General features: G+C 42.4%; 1 protein-coding gene across 4 annotated transcripts in view; it reads right to left on the minus strand.

The window, feature by feature from the left end:
• The window catches only part of LOC148036058 (protein VASCULAR ASSOCIATED DEATH 1, chloroplastic-like), a 266535-nt gene that overhangs the window by 217665 nt on the left and 21075 nt on the right, over nt 1-27795 (minus strand). For 3 of the 4 annotated variants that reach the window (XM_087678065.1, XM_087678064.1, XM_087678063.1), the window contains exons 3-4: nt 23248-23298; nt 23093-23158 (exon numbers count right to left, since the gene is read on the minus strand). In XM_087678065.1, the coding sequence (XP_087534191.1) occupies nt 23093-23158; nt 23248-23298 (117 nt within the window). Of the gene's footprint in view, nt 1-23092; nt 23159-23247; nt 23315-27795 lie in introns of all 4 variants that reach the window. The other variant, XM_087678066.1, reaches the window with a different exon arrangement.

Here is a 27795-nt window from a genome sequence, read left to right on the forward strand (position 1 = left end):
TGAGCTTCAATCCTCCGTTCCTCATATTTGGTATCAGAGCTCAAGCTTGGTATAGTCCAGCTCTTCAAGCTCGTCAACCTCTGTCTTTACCTTGCCAACAATCCAAGCCTACCACCCTGCAAGCTCGCCCACCCTGTAGCTCCTAGCCCAACAGCTGCAGCCCCACCACAACTGATGCAGCTCACGCCACCAGCACCAACTCTACCCGCCCGGCCCGATCGCAACGCCCCCTAGCTTCGCCTGCGGCACCAACAGCCTTCTGTGCCCAGCACCAACACTTCTTGTCTTGCGCCCAGCACTGCCTGAGAGCCACGTGTCCCAATGCTGCCAGTCCTAGTGCCACTCCATATTCATGCCACGCTGCTTGCTCCTCCTTACCTGCCTGCCTTTTGGCCAGCACCCACCTCCCCATCCGCCAAGCCCGCCAACATCTTGCTGCTCCTTGAGGCTGTCAACCCCAGAGCAAACCGCCAACATAGAAGGTAAAAGGAGACATTTATCTATTTTTTATAAAAAAATCTGAATCATAGCAGAGGGCTTTTGCCCCAAGTAGTCTATTTCTTCTCCTGGATGTGTCTTGGACACACTTATTGCAGAGATTTCTTGGAAAGCGGGCCAAAATGTTGGGGCTTTTGGATTTCAAGCAAACATTGGCACATCTATAGGTTCTGTCTGAAATAGATTGAAATTGTGCATTTTGGACAATAAATTTTTTTGGGCTTTCGCATTGTGCCTTAAATCTCACTATGAGAATTTCTCTGCATCCACTTACCTTTCTTCAATCGGTTAGTTTGCTCCTAGAAGGAAAGCAAACAAGAAAGAACACTGGGATGGATGTTATAGCCTATGAACAGGCTTTTATGGCGAGGTAGAAGCGCAAGGGTAGAGAGTCTAGAAATGCTCCACAAAGTTCTAGAAGTTCAAGTACTTCACAAAGCAACAAGAAACAAGGAGGCACACAAGCCAAGAAGGGAAAGTGCCACTATTATAAGAATCTAAGTCATTACATCATGAATGTAAGAACCACACTGCCAAGGAAAAGGAGGAGTCAGGGATGTTTGTTTCTAATGCACCTTCTATTGCTACAAAGTCCATGTCTTTTGTTGTAGACCATGACTACTGTGTTTACACTTGCAATTATGACTCCTCTTGGGCTGATAGAGCATTTAGCTCTACTGAGGATACTAGCACTTGGTTCTTTGACAGTGGTGCTTTTAAGCACATTACATCTTGTAGAGATTTTTTTTCCTCAATTATTGCAGCTGCTATTGGCAAGTCTGTGCAGTGTGCCAACAATGCATCCTATCCTCTTAGAGGTGTTGGGAAGATTGTCTTGAAAGCCATTGATGGCTCTACTCTTTGTTTACATGATGCATTATATGTGCTAGGCATAAAGAAGAGTTTATTATACATTTCTTCTTTAGCAGAGTATGGTAAGCAGGTTACATTTGACGATAACAAATGTACGGTCAGGGATAAAGAAGACTTTGGTTTTGACTAGCACATTATGTCATGGACTCTATGAGTTGGATGCCTATTGGATTGATCAGTTAGTCTATTTAGCATCTACTCTTACTCCTACCACGTCACAGGTAAGTTATGGCATGCTCGCATAGGACATGTCAACTATGGCAGTTTGATACGTAAGCAGCATACTCAAATACTAGATGGCTTACCTCTCTTGGAGAGACCTCCTGAGCATATTTGTGAGGGATGCATTTTGAAAAAAATGCATCGATTCTCGTTTCCTTGTGATGTTGCTTTTAACGCAACCGCTAGATTACAGATTGTGCATTCAGATGTATGTGGACCTATGAAGACAAAGTCACTGGGTGGATTTTATTACTTTGTCACCTTCATTGATGACTACTTGTTTTTGTTGGATCTACTTATTGGTGAAAAAGTTAGAGGTGTATGATGCATTTTTAGCTTTTGTTGTACTTGCTGAAAATCAATCTGGTTGCTGCAAGATTAAGACACTCCATTCGGACCAGCAGGGGGGGAGGGAAATACATGTCTTTCTTGCTGAATAAGTTTTTGAAACAAAAAGGCATTATCCATTAGTATACTACTGCATATACTCCACAAAAAAATGGGATGGTAGAACAAAAGAATCGATCACTCATGGAGATGGCCATATGTATGATGAAAGCTAAGAGGGAGGTGGTAGAATGGAAGAATCAGTCACTCATGGAGACGGCCAAATGTATGCTAAAAGCTAAGAGTTTGCCACATGGATTTTGAATGGAACGAGTTATGTGTGCTGCCATGTTTTGAATAGGTGCCCTACCAAGGCATTGAAAAATGTTACGCCTTTGGAGGCTTGGAACAGTCAAAAACCTTCAATTAGCCATTTTGGTACTTTTGGATACCTTACATATGCTTATTTTTCAAAGTACTAAGAAATAAGTTGGGCAACAAGGCTATCAAATGCATTTTTATAGGGTACAACACTGAGAGCAAAGGATATAGATTATGTAATCCTGTTTCCAAGAAAGTCTTTGTCAGTAGAGATGTGATTTTTTATGAAAAATCAAAATTATCCCTTGCTAGTTTTGATACATATCAAGCTGCAAATGATGTGTTTGAAGGGTTGCTGCCCATTTCTTTTGGTGATACAGCTGGAGTTTTAGTAAATGAACACAATGTTCAACTAGCTGCTCCATTGAGCAATGCAGAAATTCAGCCTATGCTTAATCTGAATATTCAGCAAGATCCTGAATTTGAAATTCAACAAGAGCTTGTACATGGTCAAAAAGCTAGGCAGATGCCTAGATGGTGCTTGAAAACTATGAAAGATAAGTCATTTGGATACTCCTATTGCTGGTTGTTCTAGAAGACAAGCCCATATGCATGATCATGCTAATACAATGGAGTTCGTTATGGCAGCACACACACTTGATGATGAGGAGCCTGAATGCTTTAAGGATGCACACAAAGTGTGCATTGGATGGTAGCAATGCAAGCTGAATTTGATTCCATCATAAAGAATCAAACATGGGATTTAGTGACATTGCCTATTGGAAAGAAAGCCTTTGGTACAAAGTGGGTCTATAAACTGAAAAGAAATGCAGATGGGTACAAAGTTGGTCTAAAAACTGAAAAGAAATGCGGATGGATCCATTGATAAGTCTAAAGCCAGACTTGTGGCCAAAGGCTACGCACAAAAGAAAGGCATTGACTATGAGGAGACATTTGCTCCTACATCCCGTATGACTGCCATTCAGTCTATAGTTGCTTTGGCTGCCCATATGGTTGCTTGATATTAAAACTTCATTTTACATGGGGAACTTCAAGAAGTGTATGTATAGTAGCCCATTGGTTTTGCAGTTGAGGGATCCAAACACTTGGTATGCAAGCTGAAAAAGGCTTTGTATGGTTTAAAGCAAGCTCCACGAGCTTGGTATGCAAAGATTGATGCCTTTTTACTCACCCAAGGGTTCATTACCAGCCCATCAAAGTCTACTCTTTAAGTATACAAAAAGGGGGGATCTTTGTTGGTCATGTGTCTTTATTTAGATGATCTTCCACTCACAAGGACACATGCTGATCAAATTTCAGCATTCAAGAAAACTGTGCAACAAACTTTTGAAATGTCAAATTTAAGATCTTTGCATTCTATTTGGGCATTCAGCTCATTCATGATGCTAGAGGCATTGGATTGTCACAATTCAAATATATTGGTAGACTCCTTGAGAGATTTAGCTTCCAAGATTGCAAGCGTAACTGTTGGCACACCGATGGAGACTAGACTCAAGCTATCTTTGCATGAGACAGTGATTTGTTTGATATCCATACATATGCTCCAACAGTTCGATGTCTCATTTAATTATGCAACACAAGGCTAGATATTCAATTTGCAGTTTCATCCCTAAGCAGATACATGCACATCCCACACATGTCACATTGGGAAGCTATGAAGCGTGCTTTTCGTTACTTACACATACTAGGACTCTTGGACTAGTTTATACCAAGACAAGACCACTGCAACTAAATGCTTACAATGATTCAGGTTGGGCTGGTGATTTTGATTCACGTCACTCTACGAGTGGAAACTGTTGCTTTCTTGGCTTATCTTGCATCTCTTGGCTTAGCAAGAAACAATTCATTATTGCCACATCGTCTTGTGAAGCTGAATACAAGGCAGCTTTCACTACCACGGTTGAATGTGTATGGCTAAGCTGTTTGTTGACTGAACTTGATGTATTTGTCACAGAGTCTCTCCTTTGTTTACTGACAAATAGAGTGCCATTGCAGTGGCATGGAACCCAGTGTTTCATGCAAGCACAAAACACATAGAGATCCACTATCACTTTGTAAGAGAGTGGTACATTTAGGAGATATTTGCCTTGTCTGCTATTCTACCACCAATAATGTGGCAGACACCTTTATCAAAGCTCTTCCTCGCGACAAATTTGAAGCATTTCACAATACTTTAAATTTGATCTCCTTTGTTTGATAATCCTTGTATGCTGATCACTTTTCACTCCAGGGGGGGTTGCTGGGTTTAACTCACACTTACGCTCACAAAGGAGTGTCGGTGATCCATTGTAGAACACTAGAGCACTTTTTACTCTCCTTATGAGAGTTTTTTTCCCCTGTTATATTATCTTCTATTTTATGTGCTTATGTTACATAGTTCGGTTACTTATCGTGTTTTACACCTTTCAGGTGTAAATGCACATTAACAATCCTAAGGTTTAAGGGTTGTACTTGTACTTTCATTATACTCTTAGTAATTGCATTGAGAGTTGTGTTGTGTCTTCACTCTCTCACTCTCTACTGTCAACTGTGTTCTCTCAGCTGAGCTTCGATCATCCATTCCTCACAAAATGCATGCCAACTGCAATGACTAATATACTCAATAGTAATCCCATGGAAGACACAACTGTCAACAAGCAATATCTTGGATGCATGCTGAATATATTCGAGATCCACTATACACTAGAGTTTTCCATCCACTAGAGTGAAGTGCTACCTTCCCCTTGAGCATCAAGCAAAGCTCTAGACCCTTCCTCTTCTGAACCTAACTCAGCCCAATCCAAAGTCGGCACTGCAACAAAAAAGCATCGAGATAAAGCTGTAACAACTAATAATAGTCTACCAAGTCACCCGTTTCTAACCATTTGACATCCATTGATATCTGAAACTTCACAAAGTATCTCTACCTTTTGAACTTTATGTGCCAATATCCACTCAGGTACCAATATCTTATCCAACTCCTCAACCTCAAGCTGAATTTTAGTAGATACATCATCCACACATCATCATGAATAGGCCTCAACATTCTCACATGAAAGGCCACCATGTTGGCAACAATAGCCCTAATCCGTAGTGTTAGCGGCTAGCCGCTAAGAATAGTCCCCTCAACCTTAGTCCTTCCGATGGCATTCCCACTGCACAAGGGTTTGATTACTAGTTGGACATTAGAGGCCTCCAAAGGAAAGAGGCATGTCACTACAATCTAGATCAAAAGATTGGTCAAATGTAGAAGACGTAACAAGGAATTCCCTTTCTCCCCATTAATCATCAAAAATACTCAGGTAATGGAGGACACAATCCATGTGCAGAGCAAATCATGGCCATTGCCATTCCTAAGGCAATTTCAGCCAATATCCAATATCATTCATCTTCTCCATGCCTAAAAGGCCCCATGGTGACACATACTTAATTTTGGATAAAATCCAATTTGCCCCTTGGTTCGCGTTCACCCTGTTCCTTGAAAGAAAAATTCATTCCCAAATCTGATATTGGTTGGCTAGCCTCTTGAACCTCCCTGAAATTTCCTCAATTTCAACTATTGGAATTCAAGTCCTAGGCCCTCAATTCTAAGCATGCATCCCGAGGCCATTGTCAAAACCCTAATTTGTGCCATAAATTAGGGTTCACAACAAAGATTGAGTGAAATCTCTTTCTCTGATGGCTTAAACTACTAGAAGATACTGAGATAACCTGAGAGATGTCTAGGGAATGAGAGAAAATGTTGTAAACAGAGAAATTTCAGAGTTTCATCATCCCAAGAAATGTTGAAAAACTGTTGCTGCCCTGCTCAAACAGCCATGAAAGTTGTCATCTATAGCTTAGGACCACTAGAAAGACTACTACCCCCTCCTCTCACCTATCACCTACATAAGAAGGACCTTCGGCTGATGTCAACTACTCCTAAAGGGCTCCAAATTGCTGTCACATGTTGTAGAACTTATCCTTAGTGGCTACAAATCACATCAGTAACCTCTCCTTGCTCTCTAACGACCTTCTTCTCTATCTCACAATGGTTGGAATAGACTTCCACCAACCCCTAAAAACATTTTCTTAGTTTTCATGTGCAAGTTTTGCCAAATTGCAATTTTCTAATCTCATTTTTCAGCATTATCCAACTTATTGAATTAATTTTCATAATATTAGTTCTAAAAATTATTTCAATAATTATTTTGGAGCTCAAAAAATTAATTCCACTAGTCAATAATTAAATTGGCTAGGCCAATTTCTCTTTCAAGTATCCCTGAGCAGTTATTTACCCTTAGACTGGCATTAATTAATTAATTAATACCTAGTCTCTAACATCACCACTAATATTAGTGGTGGTTGATAAATTGGTCTAGGCCCAAATCTAGCATCGGGTACCACCTAACACCTATCAAGCATAACTTATTACAACGTTTGCCTTTAACACCCATTGCATCCTCGAGATCCTTGGTCTCTTACCATGAAATAACTACCATGTGCATTACATGTGCTAAAGACCCTTGCACATTTGATTAATACCTTAATCAAATGTTATAAGTGAGATTAAAGTATCTCAAAAAACGAAAAACCCTAATAGATGTTTTTTCATTACTTTTCAAACAATTAAAGTAGATACAATTGGGACTAATTCTCCATTTAGCTTTGTATCAAGAGCATGGGTCTTACTCTTATGCTCAATACCAATGACTTTGTCATGGGAGTCCATCACTACTACATGCACACGATGACGCCAAGGCATACCAAGCAAAACACAACAATAGTCTAATGGTGCAATGAAGAAATGTGTAAACAAAGCTTCCCAATCAAACGTGGGACACACTCTGCATGGCCCTTGCATAGCATGCCAATTTTTCCCATGTGTCCCATCTCATCCTCTCTAATACCTGGACAAATTTCCGTGTCTATGGAGATAAAATTGGCTCTTGCTCCATTGTCAAAGAAAATCAATGCATGCCAATCTCTGGTCTTCCACTATGTTTTACAAAGCTCAATAGCATTATCATTAAGCTAATCACTAACTCCATCAAGCACCAAACTAACCGATGTTTTGGATCTCTTATCTTTTGCATCCTACTTATTTTCACCCTTTTCTCCTTGCTATCTTCTTATCAAATGCCCCTCCACCTCGCAAATAAAGCATTTATTTGCAACCATCAATTCTTTACGTTGGGTGAATCTTTTCCATGTTGTCCTTGCTTTTTTGCCTCTTTTAAAGCCTATTTGCAAATCTTCACTTCTTATCAACCTTGTGCTCCACTTCAATGACTTTTTCCATCACCCTAGAAGCTTAAAGACTTTCCACATAGTAAAGCATCAAGTCTATTTACAGTCTCAATGAGTTGTCACATGTTGATCAATGGGGTGTTAATGCGAAAATCCCAGATCTCTTTAGACAGCCCACAATAATACTCTTCAATCTGCTCAAAAAAAGGAATAGCATGATAAGAGATAACAGGCAGCAATACCTCCAAAAACTTCATATTATAGTGCTCCAAATTCTTGTATTGTTTTGCATTGAAGTTATGCCACACAGTCATCACATCAACCTCAAAGGTACTCATCAACCATGTAGAAGCAAGCATTCGGTTAAACTAAACCGAGTTTGACAATGCTTTGCCTTGCACCAAGATTGTAGACCACCACTGCAATGCATTCCCTATTATAAAAGTGGTTACCTTTTAGATTTTTAAAGACTCTATGAAGTTTCATCCCAAATAGACAATATCAAACTACTAAATGAAAGTCAAAGCTTTCAATTTACCCTATGCCCCACTAAAAACTTCAAACTTCACGCATTCACCCCCCTCATTGTAATCTTTTGCTTCGCCCATCCACGCCAACTTATCATAGGTAGGTGGCTGCAAAAAGAGTGCACTTGTTGTACCAACATTTTGACCAACATGAAATGGTGCATTAACGTAACCAGCAACTATTCCATGAGTCCCAAACATACTAGGCTGCATAGATACATTACCAAACATGTTACTTTGTGTGCAAAGCATCATGCCAACATTGCTATACATTGGATTTTGTATGGCCATTCCTAGATACATTTGGCTGCTTTGCATACCCTGCATAGGTGGTTGCATACCATGTACATTCAGTCTATGCATTTCCATGGCTGAAGTGTTTCGAGCCATTGCTTTGAAAACGAATCCACCTCCAAAGTAGCCCAGATGACCCACATTAGCATGCATGCCTTTTTGTCCATAATCAAATGGATTGGCACTACTAAGTTGCCCTTGCATTTTCATTGATTGCCTCATCAGTACCAATTTCTTTTACTCATTGACTACATTGGAAGCTTCATAAGGCTATTTAGGCTCTTCCTTCGGCAAATCCTAGTCTCGAAGCTCTAGAGGATGACTTCATCTTCTTATCCTTCCTTGAAAAATTCAAAAATCGAGTGAATTGAAGATCCTTTACCAACTAGCAAAGCTATCAGCTATTGTCCTCTATTGATCTCTCAACTCATCATCACATTCTTCACTTTCATACTGGTCATCACCATCAAGAAGCCTTGAAGGACCCCTTTTTTGGTCTACACCAAATTTTTTCAGCTGCTGCCCATGCTATGTGCCTTGTCCAACATCAAGCATTGCATTTCCCCCTTCATCTTGTGCATTTTCAAACTAAGAGGCATCATAACTACTCAATCCCATCTCACTATATGAAGACATTATCGCTGTAATGCTCAACTGAATACAATTTCAGCACCAAAGCAATGCTTTTGACTTCCAATCAACTGCCACGGGCCCACCAATTCAAGGGAGTTCACAGTATCTCGGCAAGGGAATCATGAAACGAGTCTTCATCCTTCGAAAGTGTAGCAATGATCCGATTCAGCATTAACCACAGCAAGCATAAAATTCACATAAACTCAAATGTTACCACTTAATCTCAGACATCAAACACCCGGTTGGCTCCAAAAAAAGGAGCCCCTTGCAGTATTTCATTATCTTCTATTGCAATTGGAAGAAGTACACTGAGATTGCTCCAATCTTTTTCGCTTTCCAATGCCCCTTGCTGTCATAAATGACCAGTAAGCCTTGTTATCAGTTACCCCTTGATTCACCTAGGGATTGGCCTTTACTTGGGTAGAGAACCTCCCCCAAGATAGGAGGGTCCTCTCTCCAATGGTGTGGCCTCTCTCTCTCTCGAGTAGCTGATTAAAAAGAAGTGCTGCCTCAACTTCCTTTCAGTACCTGCTGGGTCAATCTAATGAAGTCCTATAGATACTAATCTCCAAGCCCGTATAATAGATGTAGCAAATCTGACCTCAAAACTGTTCCCAAGCCTTGTAGCTTGGATATGCTGAAATAGCCAGGTGTGCTAGGCTGCCATGGACCTCCATGAGCAGAAACAATGGTCTCTAATCGCCACAATAGTAGCTTTTTCCATGGCTCTTCACTCACAAGAAGGCCCCTCACAATGAGCTTTACCATCAATGCTCTACTCTAACTATCTAGGTCAACAATCCCCAAACCACGCTAAATCTAGGCCAGATGATAACATCCCAAACTAACTTAGTCCGTGCAAGACTACTATCTCCACCTAACCAAATGAAATTCCTGATGAGCTACTTCACTTGGCCAATGCATGATCTAGAGAAGGCCCAATAAGAAGTTATGTACCACATGGTGGCTAAAAGAACCTGATTTGCAACTACCACCCTACCTGCTAGTGATAGTCTTGATGTGCTCCAATAGGTAGCTCTTGTCTTATGCTAAGTAATAAGGGTGCCACACCTACTGCTACTCTGAAGAAATATTAATGCCTACATGACAGAACAAGTATCTCAAAGAAGTGTGACCGGGGTCCCGAGTGAAACTCTCGAGTGGTTTCTAGTCTATCTATTGAGTATCGCAAAACCAAAATCCACTGGATTTGTGCCCAGTTAATAAGAGCTCTTGAGGCTCTGCAAACAGACCACCATCGTAGCTATAAAGGCCCTAAAATTCTCCTCATCCCTATCCAGGTAAACAAATGTATCAGCTGCAATTTCTATATCCGACAACTCCATGAACTTTGGAATGGGAAGTCTGATGCCTCGAATACTTGTATTCCTATCCCTTAGGAAGAAGCTCATAGCCTTTGCAATAAATAAGAAAAGAAGTGCAAGGGGGCATGGCATCCCTGTCTCACTAACCACTAAATATACTGAATCTAGCACCTTTGGTCCCAACAACGAGGACCTAGCTATGAGTTGATGAATTCTATGAGCCAACACACCTCTAACAAGGTGCCCTCTGGAAAATCGAAATCAACTCTATCATAGACCTTCTCGAAATCAAGAAGCAAAACAATGAGATTTTGTCCTTTGGATCGTGGAAGAGCTATGCATACCCACAAGGTGAAAATATTGTCAAGGATGCTGCTCTGCTAAACAAAACCAGTCTGGGTAGATTTAGCTAGGATTTTAGACATTGTTCCAAGTGATTGGTCTCCATTGGCTGATCTCCAATCTGTCTCCGTTGCCCTTTGGAATGAGGTGAATCAATCTCTCCGACATCCTTTCCAGCATATCTCCTAACGCCATGATCTCCTACAATGTTGCTAAAAGTCCTATGCTAATCACATCCCAATAGCTCAAGAAGAAGTCCCTGTCCAATCCATCATCCCCAAGCACTTCCTTGATGGTAGTGCTAGCAAGGTCTCGACAATCTCCTCCTCTAAGAATGGGGCCATCAAATGTATCCCCGTGCTCTTTGTGACCACTCTCTTGGTACTACCATACAATCTCTCTATCCCTCTCCAATCCTGGAGACCTCATCATCGCGCCCAACAAAGCAATGTAATAATCTGTGGCCACCTGACCAACCCCCTGTGGTCCTTTGGCAACGGATCCATCTACTCTTGTAAGTTGCCTAACACCCTGTCTAGAGTGTCTAGGACTTATGGTGCAAAAGAATCCTTTGTTTACCTTATCACCTGCCTATGTCCAAAAAGAGGCCCTTGCATGGTACTTATACTCTGATCTAGCCTCCTTCATATCATCTATTACCCCTTTGGTTGCATACATCCTCTCTGCCACCCACCTACATCTTGGTTATCTTGTCAGAAGTGGAGCAGCGGTGGAAGCATAAACATGTGCTGAAATAAACTGCTGAAACACAAGACAAAAAGAGAAAAGAAAAGAACACGATACAGATGAGAACTCAGATGTATGCACGGGAAATGGAATCCATATATCTGAACACGAGACAGTCGCATACAACAGTGAGTCACTGGCTGCGTGGGCACTGGCACTGGCTCCTCTCTCCACAGAGTCTGCAGATGGTGAAGATAAAGTGACTGACTGAGGAGGAGCCACTGAGTATAAATAGGCTGAAAAAGTGGGGAGCAATAATGCTGGTCGGACAGCATTTAATGCTGGCCGACTGGTGCATAAAATGCCCCAATGGCATAAAATGCCACACCAGAAAAATACCTAAAATACCTAATAAAAATGCCCAACCCAGATCAAGCTCAGACTCACACATGAGCTGACAAATACTCTGCTAACACCCTCTCTCAGATCATGAGTGATCTGATACAATAGAATAGTACAATGAAAAGGGATCAGAAACTATACAACAGAGAACTACCAAGTAGAACCATGGATACCCAAGCAGTGGGTGATCAAGCCACCACCAAGGTGCCTCGGAGAGAACCTGATGTCGATGTCGATCGTACCAAACACCTGAAAATAGAGAAGATCATAGCATGTCTCTGTGTCCATCACCAATGTCTCGCAGTAGCATACAAGACCATCCTGTCAAAAATGCCTCTGAACATAGGTGACCATGGATTCCATGCCTTTGGCCAGACCACCAAAGTGTCCCCTCATGTGAGCTCGAGACGAAAGCCTCCCGCTCTCTGTCACATAACCAGCTCAGCATGAACCTGGATGTCAATCCCAGCTCCAGGATTTGATTCCGCCAGACGAAAGTCGATGCGTCAGGGACGTCTCTTTCTGGAACCTGTGCACCTGTATAAAAATATAGATGAGGTGCGGCTGCCCCATCTGAACACCCGCTCACACTCCCTCTCTGGCACAAGAGAGTCGTGAGGGATGACCTCATCACCACCACTAGAAAGCAGCCGAGGAAGGGGCCACCAAGCCCTTCCCGCAATCCGAAGAAGAGGATCCCTTCCGCGCCTTGGACTTCACCTTGGTCGGAGGATCGGAGTCGGAGTCTGATGAAGGAGGGGACTCATCGGCAGAGTCAGCATCCCGCTTCGTCTTCTGCTCCTTCTTCCTGGAAGCCGCTAACTTCTTGCAGTCCTTCCGCAAATGTCCCTTCTTGCCACAGTGGTAACACTGGGCCTTCGACTTCTTCTTCCCGTCACCCCTCTCTGAAGCTACATAAGCCTCACCTCCATAATGTGCCGGAAGCCTCCCCTGTAATCTCAAGGATGCCTCATGCTCAAGAAGCATCTGTCAGAAGTGGAGCAGCGGTGGAAGCATAAACATGTGCTAAAATAAACTGCTGAAACACAAGACAAAAAGAGAAAAGAAAGAACACGATACAGATGAGAACTCAGATGTATGCACGGGAAATGGAATCCATATATCTGAACACGAGACAGTCGCATACAACAGTAAGTCACTGGCTGCGTGGGCACTGGCACTGGCTCCTCTCTCCACAGAGTCTGCAGATGGTGAAGATGAAGTGACTGACTGAGGAGGAGCCACTGAGTATAAATAGGCTGAAAAAGTGGGGAGCAATAATGCTGGTCGGACAGCATTAATGCTGGCCGACTGGTGCATAAAAATGCCCCAATGACATAAAATGCCATACCAGAAAAATACCTAAAATACCTAATAAAAATACCCAGCCCAGATCAAGCTCAGACTCACACATGAGCTGACAAATACTCTGCTAACACCCTCTCTCAGATCATGAGTGATCTGATACAATACAATAGTACAATGAAAAGGGATCAGAAACTATATAACATAGAATTACCAAGTAGAACCATGGATACCCAAGCAGTGGGTGATCAAGCCACCACCAAGGTGCCTCGGAGAGAACCTAATGTCGATGTCGATCGTACCAAACACCTGAAAATAGAGAAGATCATAGCATGTCTCTGTGTCCATCACCAATGTCTCGCAGTAGCATACAAGACCATCCTGTCAAAAATACCTCTGAACATAGGTGACCATGGATTCCATGCCTTTGGCCAGACCACCAAAGTGTCCCCTCATGTGAACTCCAGACGAAAGCCTCCCGCTCTCTGTCACATAACCAGCTCAGTATGAACCTGGATGTCAATCCCAGCTCCAGGATTTGATTCCGCCAGACGAAAGTCGATGCGTCAAGGACGTCTCTTTCTGGAACCTGTGCACCTGTATAAAAATATAGATGAGGTGCGGCTGCCCCATCTGAACACCCGCTCACACTCCCTCTCTGGCACAAGAGAGTCGTGAGGGATGACCTCATCACCACCACTAGAAAGCAGCCGAGGAAGGGGCCACCAAGCCCTTCCCGCAATCCGAAGAAGAGGATCCCTTCCGCGCCTTGGACTTCACCTTGGTCGGAGGATCGGAGTCGGAGTCTGATGAAGGAGGGGACTCATCGGCAGAGTCAGCATCCCGCTTCGTCTTCTGCTCCTTCTTCCGGGAAGCCGCTAACTTCTTGCAGTCCTTCCGCAAATGTCCCTTCTTGCCACAGTGGTAACACTGGGCCTTCGACTTCTTCTGCCTGTTACCCCTCTCTGAAGCTACATAAGCCTCGCCTCCATAATGTGCCGGAAGCCGTCCCTGTAATCTCAAGGATGCCTCATGCTCAAGAAGCATCGAGGTCATATGTGTAAAACTGACAGGAGTCGATGATGTCTGCGCCCGCAAAGCATTGGCCACTCCATCAAACTCCGGGGGGAGCTTGTAGAGGACCGTCTCGACAAGATGCACCTCAGGAAGAGCAGATTGCATGTGCCGAAGCTGGTCCTATACCTGTGTAACACGAAGAAGAAAAGACTGAATAGTATCTTTCGGCTCAAACTTCATCTGCTGGAGCTGGCCATAAAGTGTGACGGCCCGCATGGTGAAAGGTGCCTCGTACATCTGCTGCAACTTTTGCCATACTTCAGGAGATGTCCTACAGGAGGTAACCGCCGGTAAGACCGCTTTAGAAATACACCGAAGCAACGCCGAGTAAGCACGGGCATCGTCCGAGTCCCATGTGAGCACCGCTTCCTCATGGTTGTCCTCATCAAAGTCTTCAGGAAGAGGAAAAGGACGGAGAGGTCGAGCAATAGCTCCACAGACGATGTACCATAGCCGCTTCTGCACAAACCAAGCTTTCATGACAGCACTCCATGTGAGATAATCAGGTCCATGTAACTTATCATCAGTGGAAGTGCACGGAGAAGCCATATGGAGAGGATAAGAAGAGAAGTAGAGAAGAGATGGAATTGAGAGAGGAAACACAGCCAAAACACAAGCACAGACTGCAGAAAATGAGAGTTCACATGCAATATAACCCAAAATCTGATCAATAGAAGACAAAATCTGCTGCAGAAAGTCAAAAAATCGGTCAAAAACTGCCAAAAACAGAGAAAACGGCCTGAAGTAACAGTCACCTAGCCACGAGAGATGCTGAATCAGCAAAACGCAGGCTATAAACTGGAAAAAAACAGGTAGAAAACTGTCGTCAGCAGCTGCAGATGAAAAACGCAGGCAGCAGAGGGTGCGTAGACAGCAGAGGGTGCGGAGGCAGCAGGCGATGGCAAAACTGCAAAAAACGCAGGCTGAAAACAGCCCCAAAACAGGTCGCCTGGCTGCGACAGCAGTCGTCTGATCAGCAAGGGTACAAAACAGTCCTGAAATCAGCAAGAAAACACAGCAGAAACACAAATCCTGAAAACTGATACCATGTCAGAAGTGGAGTAGCGGTGGAAGCATAAACATGTGCTGAAATAAACTGCTGAAACACAAGACAAAAAGAGAAAAGAAAGAACACGATACAGATGAGAACTCAGATGTATGCACGGGAAATGGAATCCATATATCTGAACACGAGATAGTCGCATACAACCTTAAGTCACTGGCTGCGTGGGCACTGGCACTGGCTCCTCTCTCCACAGAGTCTGCAGATGGTGAAGATGAAGTGACTGACTGAGGAGGAGCCACTGAGTATAAATAGGCTGAAAAAGTGGGGAGCAATAATGCTGGTCGGACAGCATTTAATGCTGGCCGACTGGTGCATAAAAATACCCCAATGACATAAAATGCCATACCAGAAAAATACCTAAAATACCTAATAAAAATGCCCAGCCCAGATCAAGCTCAGACTCGCACATGAGCTGACAAATACTCTGCAAACAGCATCGAGGTCATATGTGTAAAACTGACAGGAGTCGATGATGTCTGCACCCGCAAAGCATTGGCCACTCCATCAAACTCCGGGGGGAGCTTGTAGAGGACCGTCCCGACAAGATGCACCTCGAGAAGAGCAGATTGCATGTGCCGAAGCTGGTCCTGTACCTGCGTAACACGAAGAAGAAAAGACTGAATAGTATCTTTCGGCTCAAACTTCATCTGCTGGAGCTGGCCATAAAGTGTGACGGCCCGCATGGTGGAAGGTGCCTCGTACATCTGCTGCAACTTCTGCCATACTTTAGGAGACGTCCTACAGGAGGTAACCGCCGGTAAGACCGCTTTAGAAATACACCGAAGCAACGCTGAGTAAGCACGGGCATCGTCCGAGTCCCATGTGAGCACCGCTTCCTCATGGTTGTCCTCATCAAAATCTTCACGAAGAGAAAAAGGACGGAGAGGTTGAGCAATAGCTCCACAGACGATGTACCATAACCGCTTCTGCACAAACTAAGCTTTCATGACAGCACTCCATGTGAGATAATGAGGTCCATGTAACTTATCATCAATGGAAGTGCACGGAGGAGCCATATGGAGAGGATAAGAAGAGAAGTAGAGAAGAGATGGAATGTAGAGAGGAAACACAGCCAAAACACAAGCACAGACTACAGAAAATGAGAGTTCACATGCAATATAACCCAAAATCTGATCAATAGAAGACAAAATCTGCTGCAGAAAGTTAAAAAATCAGTCAAAAACTGCCAAAAACAGCAAAAACGGCCTGAATTAACAGTCACCCAGCCACGAGAGACGCTGAATCAGCAAAATGCAGGCTGTAAACAGGAGAAAAAACAGGTAGAAAACTGTCGCCAGCAGCTGCAGATGAAAAAACGCAGGCAGCAGAGGGTGCGTAGGCAACAGGCGATGGCAAAACTGCAAAAAACGCAGGCTGGAAACAGCCCCAAAACAGGTCGCCTGGCTGCGACAGCAGTCGTCTGATCAGCAGGGGTACAAAACAGTCCTGAAATCAGCAAGAAAACACAGCAGAAACACAAATCCTGAAAACTAATACCATGTCAGAAGTGGAGCAGCGGTGGAAGCATAAACATGTGCTGAAATAAACTGCTGAAACACAAGACAAAAAGAGAAAAGAAAAGAACACGATACAGATGAGAACTCAGATGTATGCACGGGAAATGGAATCCATATATCTGAACACGAGACAGTCGCATACAACAGTGAGTCACTGGCTGTGTGGGCACTGGCACTGGCTCCTCTCTCCACAGAGTCTGCAGATGGTGAAGATGAAGTGACTGACTGAGGAGGAGCCACTGAGTATAAATAGGCTGAAAAAGTGGGGAGCAATAATGCTGGTCGGACAGCATTTAATGCTGGCCGACTGGTGTATAAAATGCCCCAATGGCATAAAATGCCACACCAGAAAAATACCTAAAATACCTAATAAAAATGCCCAGCCCAGATCAAGCTCAGACTCACGCATGAGCTGACAAATACTCTGCTAACATATCTTTCCTCCTCCGTTTGAAGCGTTGACAATGACGCTCTAGGAGCCCTCTCTTTCTCTAAGAGACCTTCGCTCTTACTCCTAGCCTTCTCTTTAAGAAAGGAGTTCACCTTCTATAGACTATCATCCAAGTCCCTAGCTGCCCTTCCTACTAAAAATGACTTGGCCCCCCAAATCCTGGTAATATCCTCCCTCAATTCCTCGTCATAATACAACTGTAAGGAATTATAATGTTCTTGTGGCTCCCTCCATAAGAACCAATTGTACCAATGCATGATCTAATAAAGTGGTTCCTAGAACAATACTAATTACACCCCCCTTGTCGCAAACGTAGTCATCTATATAAAACTTGTCCAACCAAGAGAAGATACTAGCACCATCTATCATATCTCTTCTAGAGAATTCCCAGGAATCTATAAATCTACCAAACTCTGCCATGAACCAAGGGTCCTCTCCTCTAATATGGAAGGTAAAATCCGCCCAAGATGCTTGATCTCCTCCTCTGATAGTGTCTATGTATCTTCCCCTTCTATCCTCCAAGGCTTCGATCACATTAAGATCCCCACCTACAATCCAGTGGTCAACACAACTAGGGACTGAGTAAGCATAGTCCAAAAAAATATTCTCTCCCTTCGGCTATTAGGGGCATATATGACCAGCAAGCCTATTGATGCCGTCTCCACTCTCACAGATACCCAAAGTGATCTCCCTCCTATAAGGATGCCTGAATCCTATACTACATGAAGCCAATTCTCACCAACACAAAGGCATTGTTCAGGTCTTTCAAACCGATGTGACTCCATGGACCATGCCTATCTCCATAGCAGCAAAGAAACGTGTTTCTTTGAGTTTGAAACTTATAGAACATTTCTTCAACTAAGAAACGTTTTGATAGTAAAAAACGTGAGGGTTTTCTTTTTCGTGGGTGGTTGGTGGGGTTTTTTCTTTTTGGGTTTGGGAAAAGTGGGGGGAGGGGATTGGTTTGGGACAGAAAAACATGGCTTTTGGGCCAAAAAAGCATTGAGAAATATTAAACATCATGATGATGATGATATTGAATCCAAGTATGACTCGTGAGGGCTCAAGATTTTGAATGAGAGTTTTTTATTAGTTTTTGGACTCTGTCACTCTAGTATCTATTCACGTCTCAAGAGTTGATAATTATATGGCTTTGGTCTCATTTATGAGTTATTTATGATATATTATGATTCATTCTAGGTTTTGCCATTTTGTCATTTTGCTTTGGAATTAGAATCAAGATGTTCCAACTTGACCCATTCCATATTGTACATGGGCTATTAACATGTTTTCAGTTTTCTTTGTGTGATATGTACAAAGCATAATGTTTGAGGTTTGAACCATAGTATAGCTTGTCCAAACACTGGCTTTGCCATAAGTCAATAATGGATCATGAATATGTAATGTTTTATTCTCAATTGACTCTCATGTATTTTTGGTTAAGCTCAATTGGCCTCTTTTTGTTGATGAAAAGTTCCATAAAGGTTTAAAACTTCTTTCCCTAATCAAAACTATAAAAAATCCTTTATAAAAAGACCCGTATTTCTTATTTTACCCCTCTTGAAAAAAACTTATGAAACACGTTTCTAAATGTTTTTGACATTTATGGCTGCTATGCTTGTCTCTTCTGTTACCTAGCATATACTTTGTCATGTCTCATCACTGCAATTTATGCAACCTCGTGAAGAGATGGGGAACTCGATGGAGTCTAAAGAATCATCTAAATCTATGCCAAACTCCTCACTTCCTCCCTCCCTTTGATGAGGAGCTAGATCCACCTCTCTCCATGGAAATCTCTCCTCCCTATGAGTATTAAGGAACCTGAGAAACAAACTGCTTGGTGAAGGCCTCAACTATGGGAACCATCTCAAGTGTTCCAGATGAGTCCATCACTACCTCTCACAAGGATGGGATGTGAGCTAGCTGCTCCATCCCACGTAGGGAAGTCACAGCCACTTTAGGTACTAGTGATACCGTAGGTGGTTGAACCTCTATCACCTATGGCCGAGAAGAGGGAACCTTAGGTACAATCATCTCTACTGCCTCACATGGCACAATCAAATTCCTGCGTGCAATAGGCCTAGGATCTCTAACGACTACCCATCATCCCTCGACCTACTGCTCTTGCCACTATCTCTATCTTTGCCTTCTCCTTTTTCTAGAAGCTGGTCTCCTCTACCGCTCTCTCTCACTCCTGCGAGGCAAGTGCCCTCCCCCTTCATCTTGAAAGGAGTCCGGGTGAGGCCTAGTATTCGGTCTCCTCTACTCCATCCTAAGGCAATCTACTAAAAGGTGGCCTACCATCTTGTAAGAGAAACACTTTCCTAGGAGACCAATGTAATATATCTTATGAATCATACACCCTCCATGCACTGATGAATCTTGATGGCTCAAGGAAGGGGATCCTGATGCTGAAGTAGGGACCATGACTCTAACTGATGGATGTTGAGGCCGTCCCTCTGCCACCGCATCTATGAAGGTCCTCTCCCATTGATGACATGCCCAAAAGCTCTACCTACTTGAGCTACATGAGACAAAAAATACTTGTCAAGGCCAAGGAGATGTACCATGATAGCCGTGCCATCTCAGAGCATGGAATAACCCTTGCCCTCAATCCATCTATCAAAGAAGGCAACTACAGTTCGGACATCTAATGGGCTAGTGGCAAGAGATGCTATAGACTACTCTGGTGTGCTAAAGCAAACCCTAAAGCACCCTTTCCGCAATGGGATAACCTTTGTAACTGTCACTGGAGTGCCTATGAGAGCTGCCTAGATCATGTCTTTTAGTACATGCATCGGTAGTCAGTCACCTACCAATCTGCATGCCAGGGGTGATGTGTCCAATGCCGCCACTCTATCTCTAATGTTGAGCTCTGTGTTAGGGTCAAACCTCATCTGTGGGATAGTATCAACTGTGGGAGCTATGTGGGCTGCACTAAATAACATGGATGTTTTATATTATATTGAACATACTTGAGGCCACTTAAAAGGTGACTTATGGACCAGCTACTATCTCATGGATCAAGTTTTCTCCTTCTAGCTGACGTGCAGGATCTTGTGATGCTGAATTTTCCACTCTCTATTGATCATGTGGTAACTCTTGTGAGGAGGGAATGAGTGATGAGGAGAGGGCAGCCATTACTTGGAACAATGCTGATAAAGCGAGGGGAATAGAGGCCATGGGTTCAAGGAATGGTATTTCTATTGACCCTCTTCTCTCTGCAAGGAAGCAAGCCCTCAGCTTGAGCAACCCCCTACTTTTGACAAGAAGCCCTTTTGCTTTTGTGGAAGCGTGAAAATTTTGACTCTGTCGTTTTTGCACTTGGAGAGCACCTTCCATCACCTGTTGGGTAAGTCAAAAATCCTCCATCTGACCCTTCGACCTGTGATGAAAGACCTCTGATGACAAACCTTTGCACTGATGAGTAACCTGAGACTGTCGAGGAGAGAGGTGATGTTATAGGACTAACGGGCAAGGCTGGGTGATAAGCGGATTGGCCTTCATTCAACCCTTGGCTGGCCAAATTTAGCCCCTAATCTACATGGAATGGGCTGGCCTCTTGGAAACACTGAAAACACACCATTTCTAGCAACTACTCCAAGTGCTAGGTCTTCAATCTTCGAGCACACGACCCAAGGTGGCTGGTAAACCCTAGTTACTGTTGTACATTATGGTTTACAGCAGTAAATGCTTTGTTATCCACCTGCTACGGCCAATTTCTGCTGTAAATGGCTGAGATTTGCTGAGATGCTTTGGCAAAAGGCTCGAGAATGAGTGAGAATGCTGAAGAGAGAAAATTAAAAATTTATACATGTAGACCTGCACCAAACAACAGTCGACTGCTGTCTAATGCCCCAATGTTGCTCACACCTGCTCTTCCCAACCCAAAAGCTGGCCACCTGCAAACTCCAAGGCCTGTAGAAACTGTTGCTACTGCTCAAGGCCTCTCTAGAGCTATTGCCTAATCCTAGGCCTGCTCCCTATTGGCTGGAATGGCCCCCAATCTGCTGGTGCCTGCTGCTACACCTTCTCCCCTCTCTCTCAACCTCCACCAAGCTGGAAGGAGCTCACACTAGCCTCCAACAGCCTTCCCTTCACTTGCACGGGAAAGTTTTCCCAAGTAATAGTCTTCTTAATCCGTTTTTCAGTCATTTAATTAATTTTCAGAATTGATAATTCTGAAATTTAATTTCAGCCCTCCTCCCTATTCAAAAAGTTAATTATGCCCATCCACAATTAAGTTGGCCAAGCCATTTTGATCCCCAAGTGATCTTATGCATTATTTGACTCTAAAGCTAGCATTAATTAATTAATTAATACCTAGTTCCTAGTGCAACCATTGACACTTATTGGTCAAATAAGTGCCCTAGACCCAAACTAACACTAGACACCCACTAGTACCTGTCAAATATAGCTTATTACAACCTTTGCCTTTGACACCCATCAACATCTCAAGGTCCTTGGCCTATAATTGTGATTTAATTGACTGTGCAACAAGTGCACCTCACGTTTGCACATCTAATTAACAACCTTATCAAATGCTAACAAAGCATCAAAATTTCACGTCCGTGTGACAAGATGACCATAGAAGTATAAGGTCCCTCACATCGATCCTAGTGGGTCGAGGGCTTAATGTTCTACAAAGAGATAAAACCAAAGTCACCTGACTAGCTACATCTATGAGTCCTATGGAGTTTAAACAGTGCTGCTTGGGAAAGGCATCCAAGTGACTATCAAAAGTCACCTCCTTTGGCTTGGCCAAGGGCAGGTATATTACACTGCAAATGATTCTCAATTCTTCCAAGAAGACACACATGTGGAGTATACAAAGGCTTACAAAATAAGTGAAAATTCTTTTCAAACAGTTTCAAATTTTGGCCACATATAACCATGGATATGATTTGCAACACTTTCGTGTCTAAAGCAATTGATAAGCCTGATCTCTAAGAATGTAATCACTCTTTGAATAGTGATCAAGATCATACATGGATAATTGAATATCTAGTATATGTGGATACCCTTACTTGTACAATAGCATATCCTTGAATTATTCCATTAAGGACAATGCATAAAAATAGAAATATCCCCCCTTGACTATGTTTACTTAAGCATGCACTACATTACAAAATTTACATGCTAAAATGCTTTAGCAAGTTTAATGAGAATGTTTTTAAACACTGTTTGTCCCAATTTATGTTTGCGTGCAATATCATACTAAGTTTATTCATGCTTGCAAATAGCTGCAAATAGGCCCATGCTTGAACATCATGTTGGAACATAAATGACAATGCCTGATCCAAGTTATATGATATGCAATTATTTGATGCCTAAGTGGTCCCTCCAAAGAGTTATTTGACCAACATTGCCAAACCCTGCACATTCACACAGCCAGTGTGTCACTGCATGCTCACCCCCAGAGAGCATGTGAGAACCTTAAGCTCACAGAACAGTCCATGATTTAGGCAAGAAAAACATAAGAGATGACCTGACAACAAGGATACAAAAATCCATTGAACTTAAGAAGGCAAGCAGTGGCATCAATCAGAAAGAAGAAGGTTGTAACGATAAGCCACCACCATTCTCGTGGTGAGGAACCTCGTGAAACCAGAGCCTGCAAATGGCAGTCTGGAACTGTACAAACACCCTTGTTTAGACCTAGATGTACTTGAAACCACATACACACTAGATGTCAAACACCAAATGTTTGGCCCACCACCTAAGAACAAACATTGTACAAGAAAGCCTTTTGTAATATGATATTGAGTTAATTATGGTTGCTAACTCTATGGTTTGAAGCAAACAATCATTTGCATTCTAGAAACTTGGCATTTTACAGGCATTCTGACGATTGCATACAGTTTGCAGAGCTTAAAAAGATACAGAACAAAATTCTGTATTGTATGTGACATCTACTTGGACTCCTGGAAGAAACTAATTGATTATCAAGTTGTTACTTTAAAATCAGGAATTATTGAATGAGCAAGGACACTTGCCTTCTTTTCATAGCCGAAAATATTGGAGTAAAAGCAGACATAATGCTCAAATAAGTACATGTGACCCTATGCATCAATCAGTATCACAAATCAGTAAATTAACGTAAGGAAGTTTGTTTATAAAGTAACAATAAAAGTTCTATGTCAAATTGCACCTGAAGCAATATTTTCTTCTGTAAGGCACAATTGAAATCTTGAACAAGCACCTGCCAAACAAGCATTCTTTCAAAACAAGGTCATGAGCTAACCATACATAATGCTTCCTAACTTAAAAGGCTGATCAGCTAAAGAACTGTCACACCCTTCAGATATCAACTGATGAATAGCTCCAACTAGAAAGAAAAGGTATGGCAATCACAAAAATGCAGAAGTGAACAACAACATGGAGAACACAACCTGTAGAATGCTGAATGCTAATGAATGAATATGACTCATGAGTATGAAGATGATACAATCAGTGGGGCCTTAAACCTCCCTATCGCTATGATAGCGGCAGAGGTGGCTAAAGCAGTGGATGTCGAAGTGTATCATACTCCAACAGATCCAGAAAATGCAACAGGCAGTCTTCTGATAATGTCTGTTGTAGGCAACAGCAGTGTGAGTAATCAGCTGACTGAAAAGACAGATCAGTGTGGACGGAGATGATGGTACCTGTCCAAAAAAGGCTGATAGGGTGTCTTGTGACCCTCATTAGATGCTATGTGGTGTAAAAAGTGTTCACACCTAAACACGCACTTTTACACAATAATGTGTGTTCACACATGGAGATAAATAAATCTAACAGGGCAGCATGGACATTGCTGGAAGAGGTGCCAATGTTTATGGGACTGATGGTATCTTCTTTCTATTATGGAACTAGCAAGGACCTGGGTTTAACCTTTGTTCCATTCAAGTAAGGTTTTTGCATTATAAGGTTCCTATTGGTTCTTTTGGTTTTGGTGTTTAGATCTATTTGATGATATAAGGGGCACTTCGGTGTTGTTGATATTATTGTGATTAAGATCTTTGTCTAGTCTCTAATATTTGAAGTACTGCAAAGATACAAGATTCCAATTTTGTTTTTAGGGACGAAAAAATTTGGGTGGGGATATAATGTAAGAAACTAGGATTAATAATATGGGAAAATACTAGCTACACTTATCAGTATATAAGATGTAAAGGACTTTATTTTTTACCATTGAGAATTAATATAAAGTCTCTTTCATCTTCGAGCTTTCTCTCAGCTTCTATGGCTTCCATCTCTCACTTTCTATCTCTCTCTCTCTACCATGCCAGAGTGCGCAATGGAAGCGAGACGAACACAAAGAGAAGCAAAGAGAGAGAGAGAGAGAGAGAGGAAGCAAAAGATGAAGGAAGAATATTACACTAACAGAAGAAGAATACTGATACAATGGAAATGGGTTGATTAGTCCTTGCACATGACCCAAAGCATCAGTGAGGCCACCAGATCAGGCTAATGACAATGGCACCACCAAGCACAGAGTGTCCGAGTGTCAAAGTGTACACCTGCAAATGAAAGACTAAAGAGTATGTGTTTGCCAAGTGGGGAGGCCATAAATGCTGGTCATTGAAGAAAAATGCTAGAAAATATAGAGGAGACCCCGAAAATTTTTTAGATAACAATGCCAATGTCCGGTAGGTGCAACCAAACTGTGGAAAGTAGAAATGGGCCTAGGAATGCACACAGAAAGCCAACAAATAAAGAAAATACATCTAAATTGTCGGAGCTCCTATGTCTTCCTCAGACTCTTATAGGGCTTCACAACCAGGAGATGGTAGACTAACATAGACAGACTAACATTCCCCTCTCGAGGCGGGTCGTGAATTGTCTCTCTTGATGCTATCATGGCAATGACTTCCACCTTGCTCTTTCACTTGGGGTGCTTTATCCTCATCTTTATCTTCATCATTATGATTCTCGACAACACACAAAGATTGAATCAGCCTCCTCTTCCTCCTTTGGCATTGACATCTAGGGTTGAGAGGGGATTCCTACCCTTTCATTATATTTGTCACAGGGACATGAAATTTCAAGATGCTTTAATCTTGTCAATAATATTTGATTAAATTATCAATCAAATGTGCCAGGTTGTTTGGCACATGTGATGCACATGGCAGTTATTTTGTGATAACAAGCCAAGGACCTCGAGGATGCAGCAAGTATCAAAGGCAAAAGTTGTAATAGGTTATACCTTGCAGTATTAGGTGATACCTGGTGTTCTATTTTAGCCTAGACCAAATTATTAGCTACTAATATTTGTGATAACATTAGAGACTAGGTAGTAATGAAGTAATTAATGCCAGATTAAGGATCAATAACTGCCCACAAATACTTGGAAGACAAATTGGTCTAACCAATTTAATTATTGGCTGTTGGAATTAATTTTTTGAGCACTAGAATAATTATTGAATTAATTTTTTAAATTAATATTCTGAAAATTAATTTAATAAGTTGGATAATGCTGAAAAATGGGATTAGAAGGCTGCCACTTGGCAAAAATTGCCCGTGCAAGTAGGGAAAACGTTTTAGGAATTGGTGGAAATCTATTCCAACCATTGTGAGAGAGGAGAAGGCTATTTAGAATGAGAGGCTATTGATGTGATTTGCAGCCACCAAGACTTGGTTCTACAACATGTGACAGCAGTTAAGAGCCCTCCAAGGTCCTTCTGGTACAGATGACATTATATAGGAGGGGGTAGCAATCTTTCTAGTAGTCCTAAGCTGTAGATGACAGCTTTCATGGCTGTTTGAGTAGAGCAACAGCAATTTTTCAAAGTTTCATCACGAGAAACATTGAAAAGCTCATGCAAGTGAAAAAAACGTTTTTAGGGGCTGATGGAAGTCTATTCCAACCATTGTGAGAGAGGAGGAGGCTATTAGAGAGCAAGGAGAGGTTGTTGATATGATTTGCAATCACCAAGGATCAGTCCTATAGCATGTGATAGCAATTTGGAGCCCTCCAGGAGCAGGTGACAACAACCCAAGGTCCTTCTAGTACAGATGACAACATATAGAATGGGGCAGTAGTCTTTTTGGTGGTCCTAAGCTATAGGTGACTACTTCCATGGCTGTTTGAGTAGAGCAACAGCAGTTTTTCAATGTTCTCACAATGAAACTCTGAAATTTCTCTCTCTATAGCATTTATTCCCATCCCCCAACAATTTCTCAAGTTATCTCAGCATTTTCCAACAGTTTGAGCCATCAGAGAAAGAGATTTCGATCAATCTCTCCTACAAACCCTAATTTACAAGCAAAAATTAGGGTTTTAAAATCGCCTTAGGATGCGTGCTTAAAATTGAGGGCCGAAGACTTAAATTCCAATAGCTGAAATTGAGAAATTTCAAGGAGATTCAAGAGCCCAACCAGTCATTATCAGATTTGGGATTGAATTTGTCTTTCAAGGAGCAAGTTGAAGGCCAATTCCCAAGCAAACCAAGGAACAAATAGGTTTAGAGGCTTACTAGTCAATTTTGACAACAAGAGGCACTTGGATTAGCAGAGAAGATCAGAGGATCTCAATTCTACTCCTTCCATTTCCAATATAAGATAAAGAAATACCATCAAGAGCTACCAATTTTGAGGCCAACAAGGTGTCCAATGTCTAATTATTAAAGTGATAAAGTGTACGATTATCCCTTTTCATTCTCCTTTATGAGCACAGTTACTTAATCGATTGCAAACCATCTCTAATAAAATCACTTGACCCAAAAGAAAAAAAAGGTTCAATGTGGTTCCATCCACCTTTGCAAGGCTTAGTAGGCCACTGCGCAATCGATGTGTATCATTTGTCCAATGCCCTAGCCTCTCCAAGGTAACAACTTAGACTCCCTCGCTAAGATAACCATCACCTCTATAGTCTTAGTAGGTCACTAGGAAACCACCATGCATCCTTTGTCCAATGCCCTAGCTACTTTCAAGTGGAACGCCTTGGGATAAAACTAGATTGGTCTTCCTTTCTAGCCCTGTTTTGGACTTGAGAGGACATGTTGAGCTTAAAAATGCATTACATGTTGATTAGCCTCTTAAACAGCCCCAAAGTATGCTTATTTAATGAAAAACCCTAAAATAGGGAGCAATTCGAGAGAGTTCCCATGTAAACCCTAATGTGGAAGGATCCATCCACATCTATCTGTGAGAGTGCGCTGCGGAAGAGGGAATACGAACACGGAGGGAGAGAGAGAGAGAGAAAGCAAAAAATAAGGAAGAGAAATCTACACTGACTGAAATGAATGCTGAATACAAACGGGAAGGAGGAAGGAGACTGATCAGTCCCTGCACGCAGCCCACAGCGTCAGTGAGGGCACCACATCAGGCTGATGATGATGGCAGCACCACCACGAGGGAGGACTGTCGGAATCTGCAAGAAGACAAGTGATCAAGTGGGGAGGGGGGCTGCCTATAAATAGGCAAAAGGACAAACCCTAACCCTAACCCTAAAATGGGTGCAAACCCTAAAAATGCCCTAAAATGGGCGCTCCACATCAGTGACCAAAAAAGTGGCCGGGCAGCCAGTGGCTGCCCACTAAAAGAGGCCAAAAAGAAATACACATCCTAAGACAACCAGTCAAGAGTGACTAGCCTCCCCCATCATAACATATGACAGACATGTCAGAGCTCCTAATGTCCTCGTCTGACTCAAACTGAGGCTCACAGGCAGGAGATGACAAGGCATGACAAACATGACTGCTAACACCCCCTCTCA

Source organism: Lygodium microphyllum, chromosome 5 (genome assembly GCF_053477565.2).
Source record: "Lygodium microphyllum isolate KBCC chromosome 5, Lygodium_microphyllum_v1.1.10, whole genome shotgun sequence".
NCBI classification, from domain to species: domain Eukaryota; kingdom Viridiplantae; phylum Streptophyta; class Polypodiopsida; order Schizaeales; family Lygodiaceae; genus Lygodium; species Lygodium microphyllum.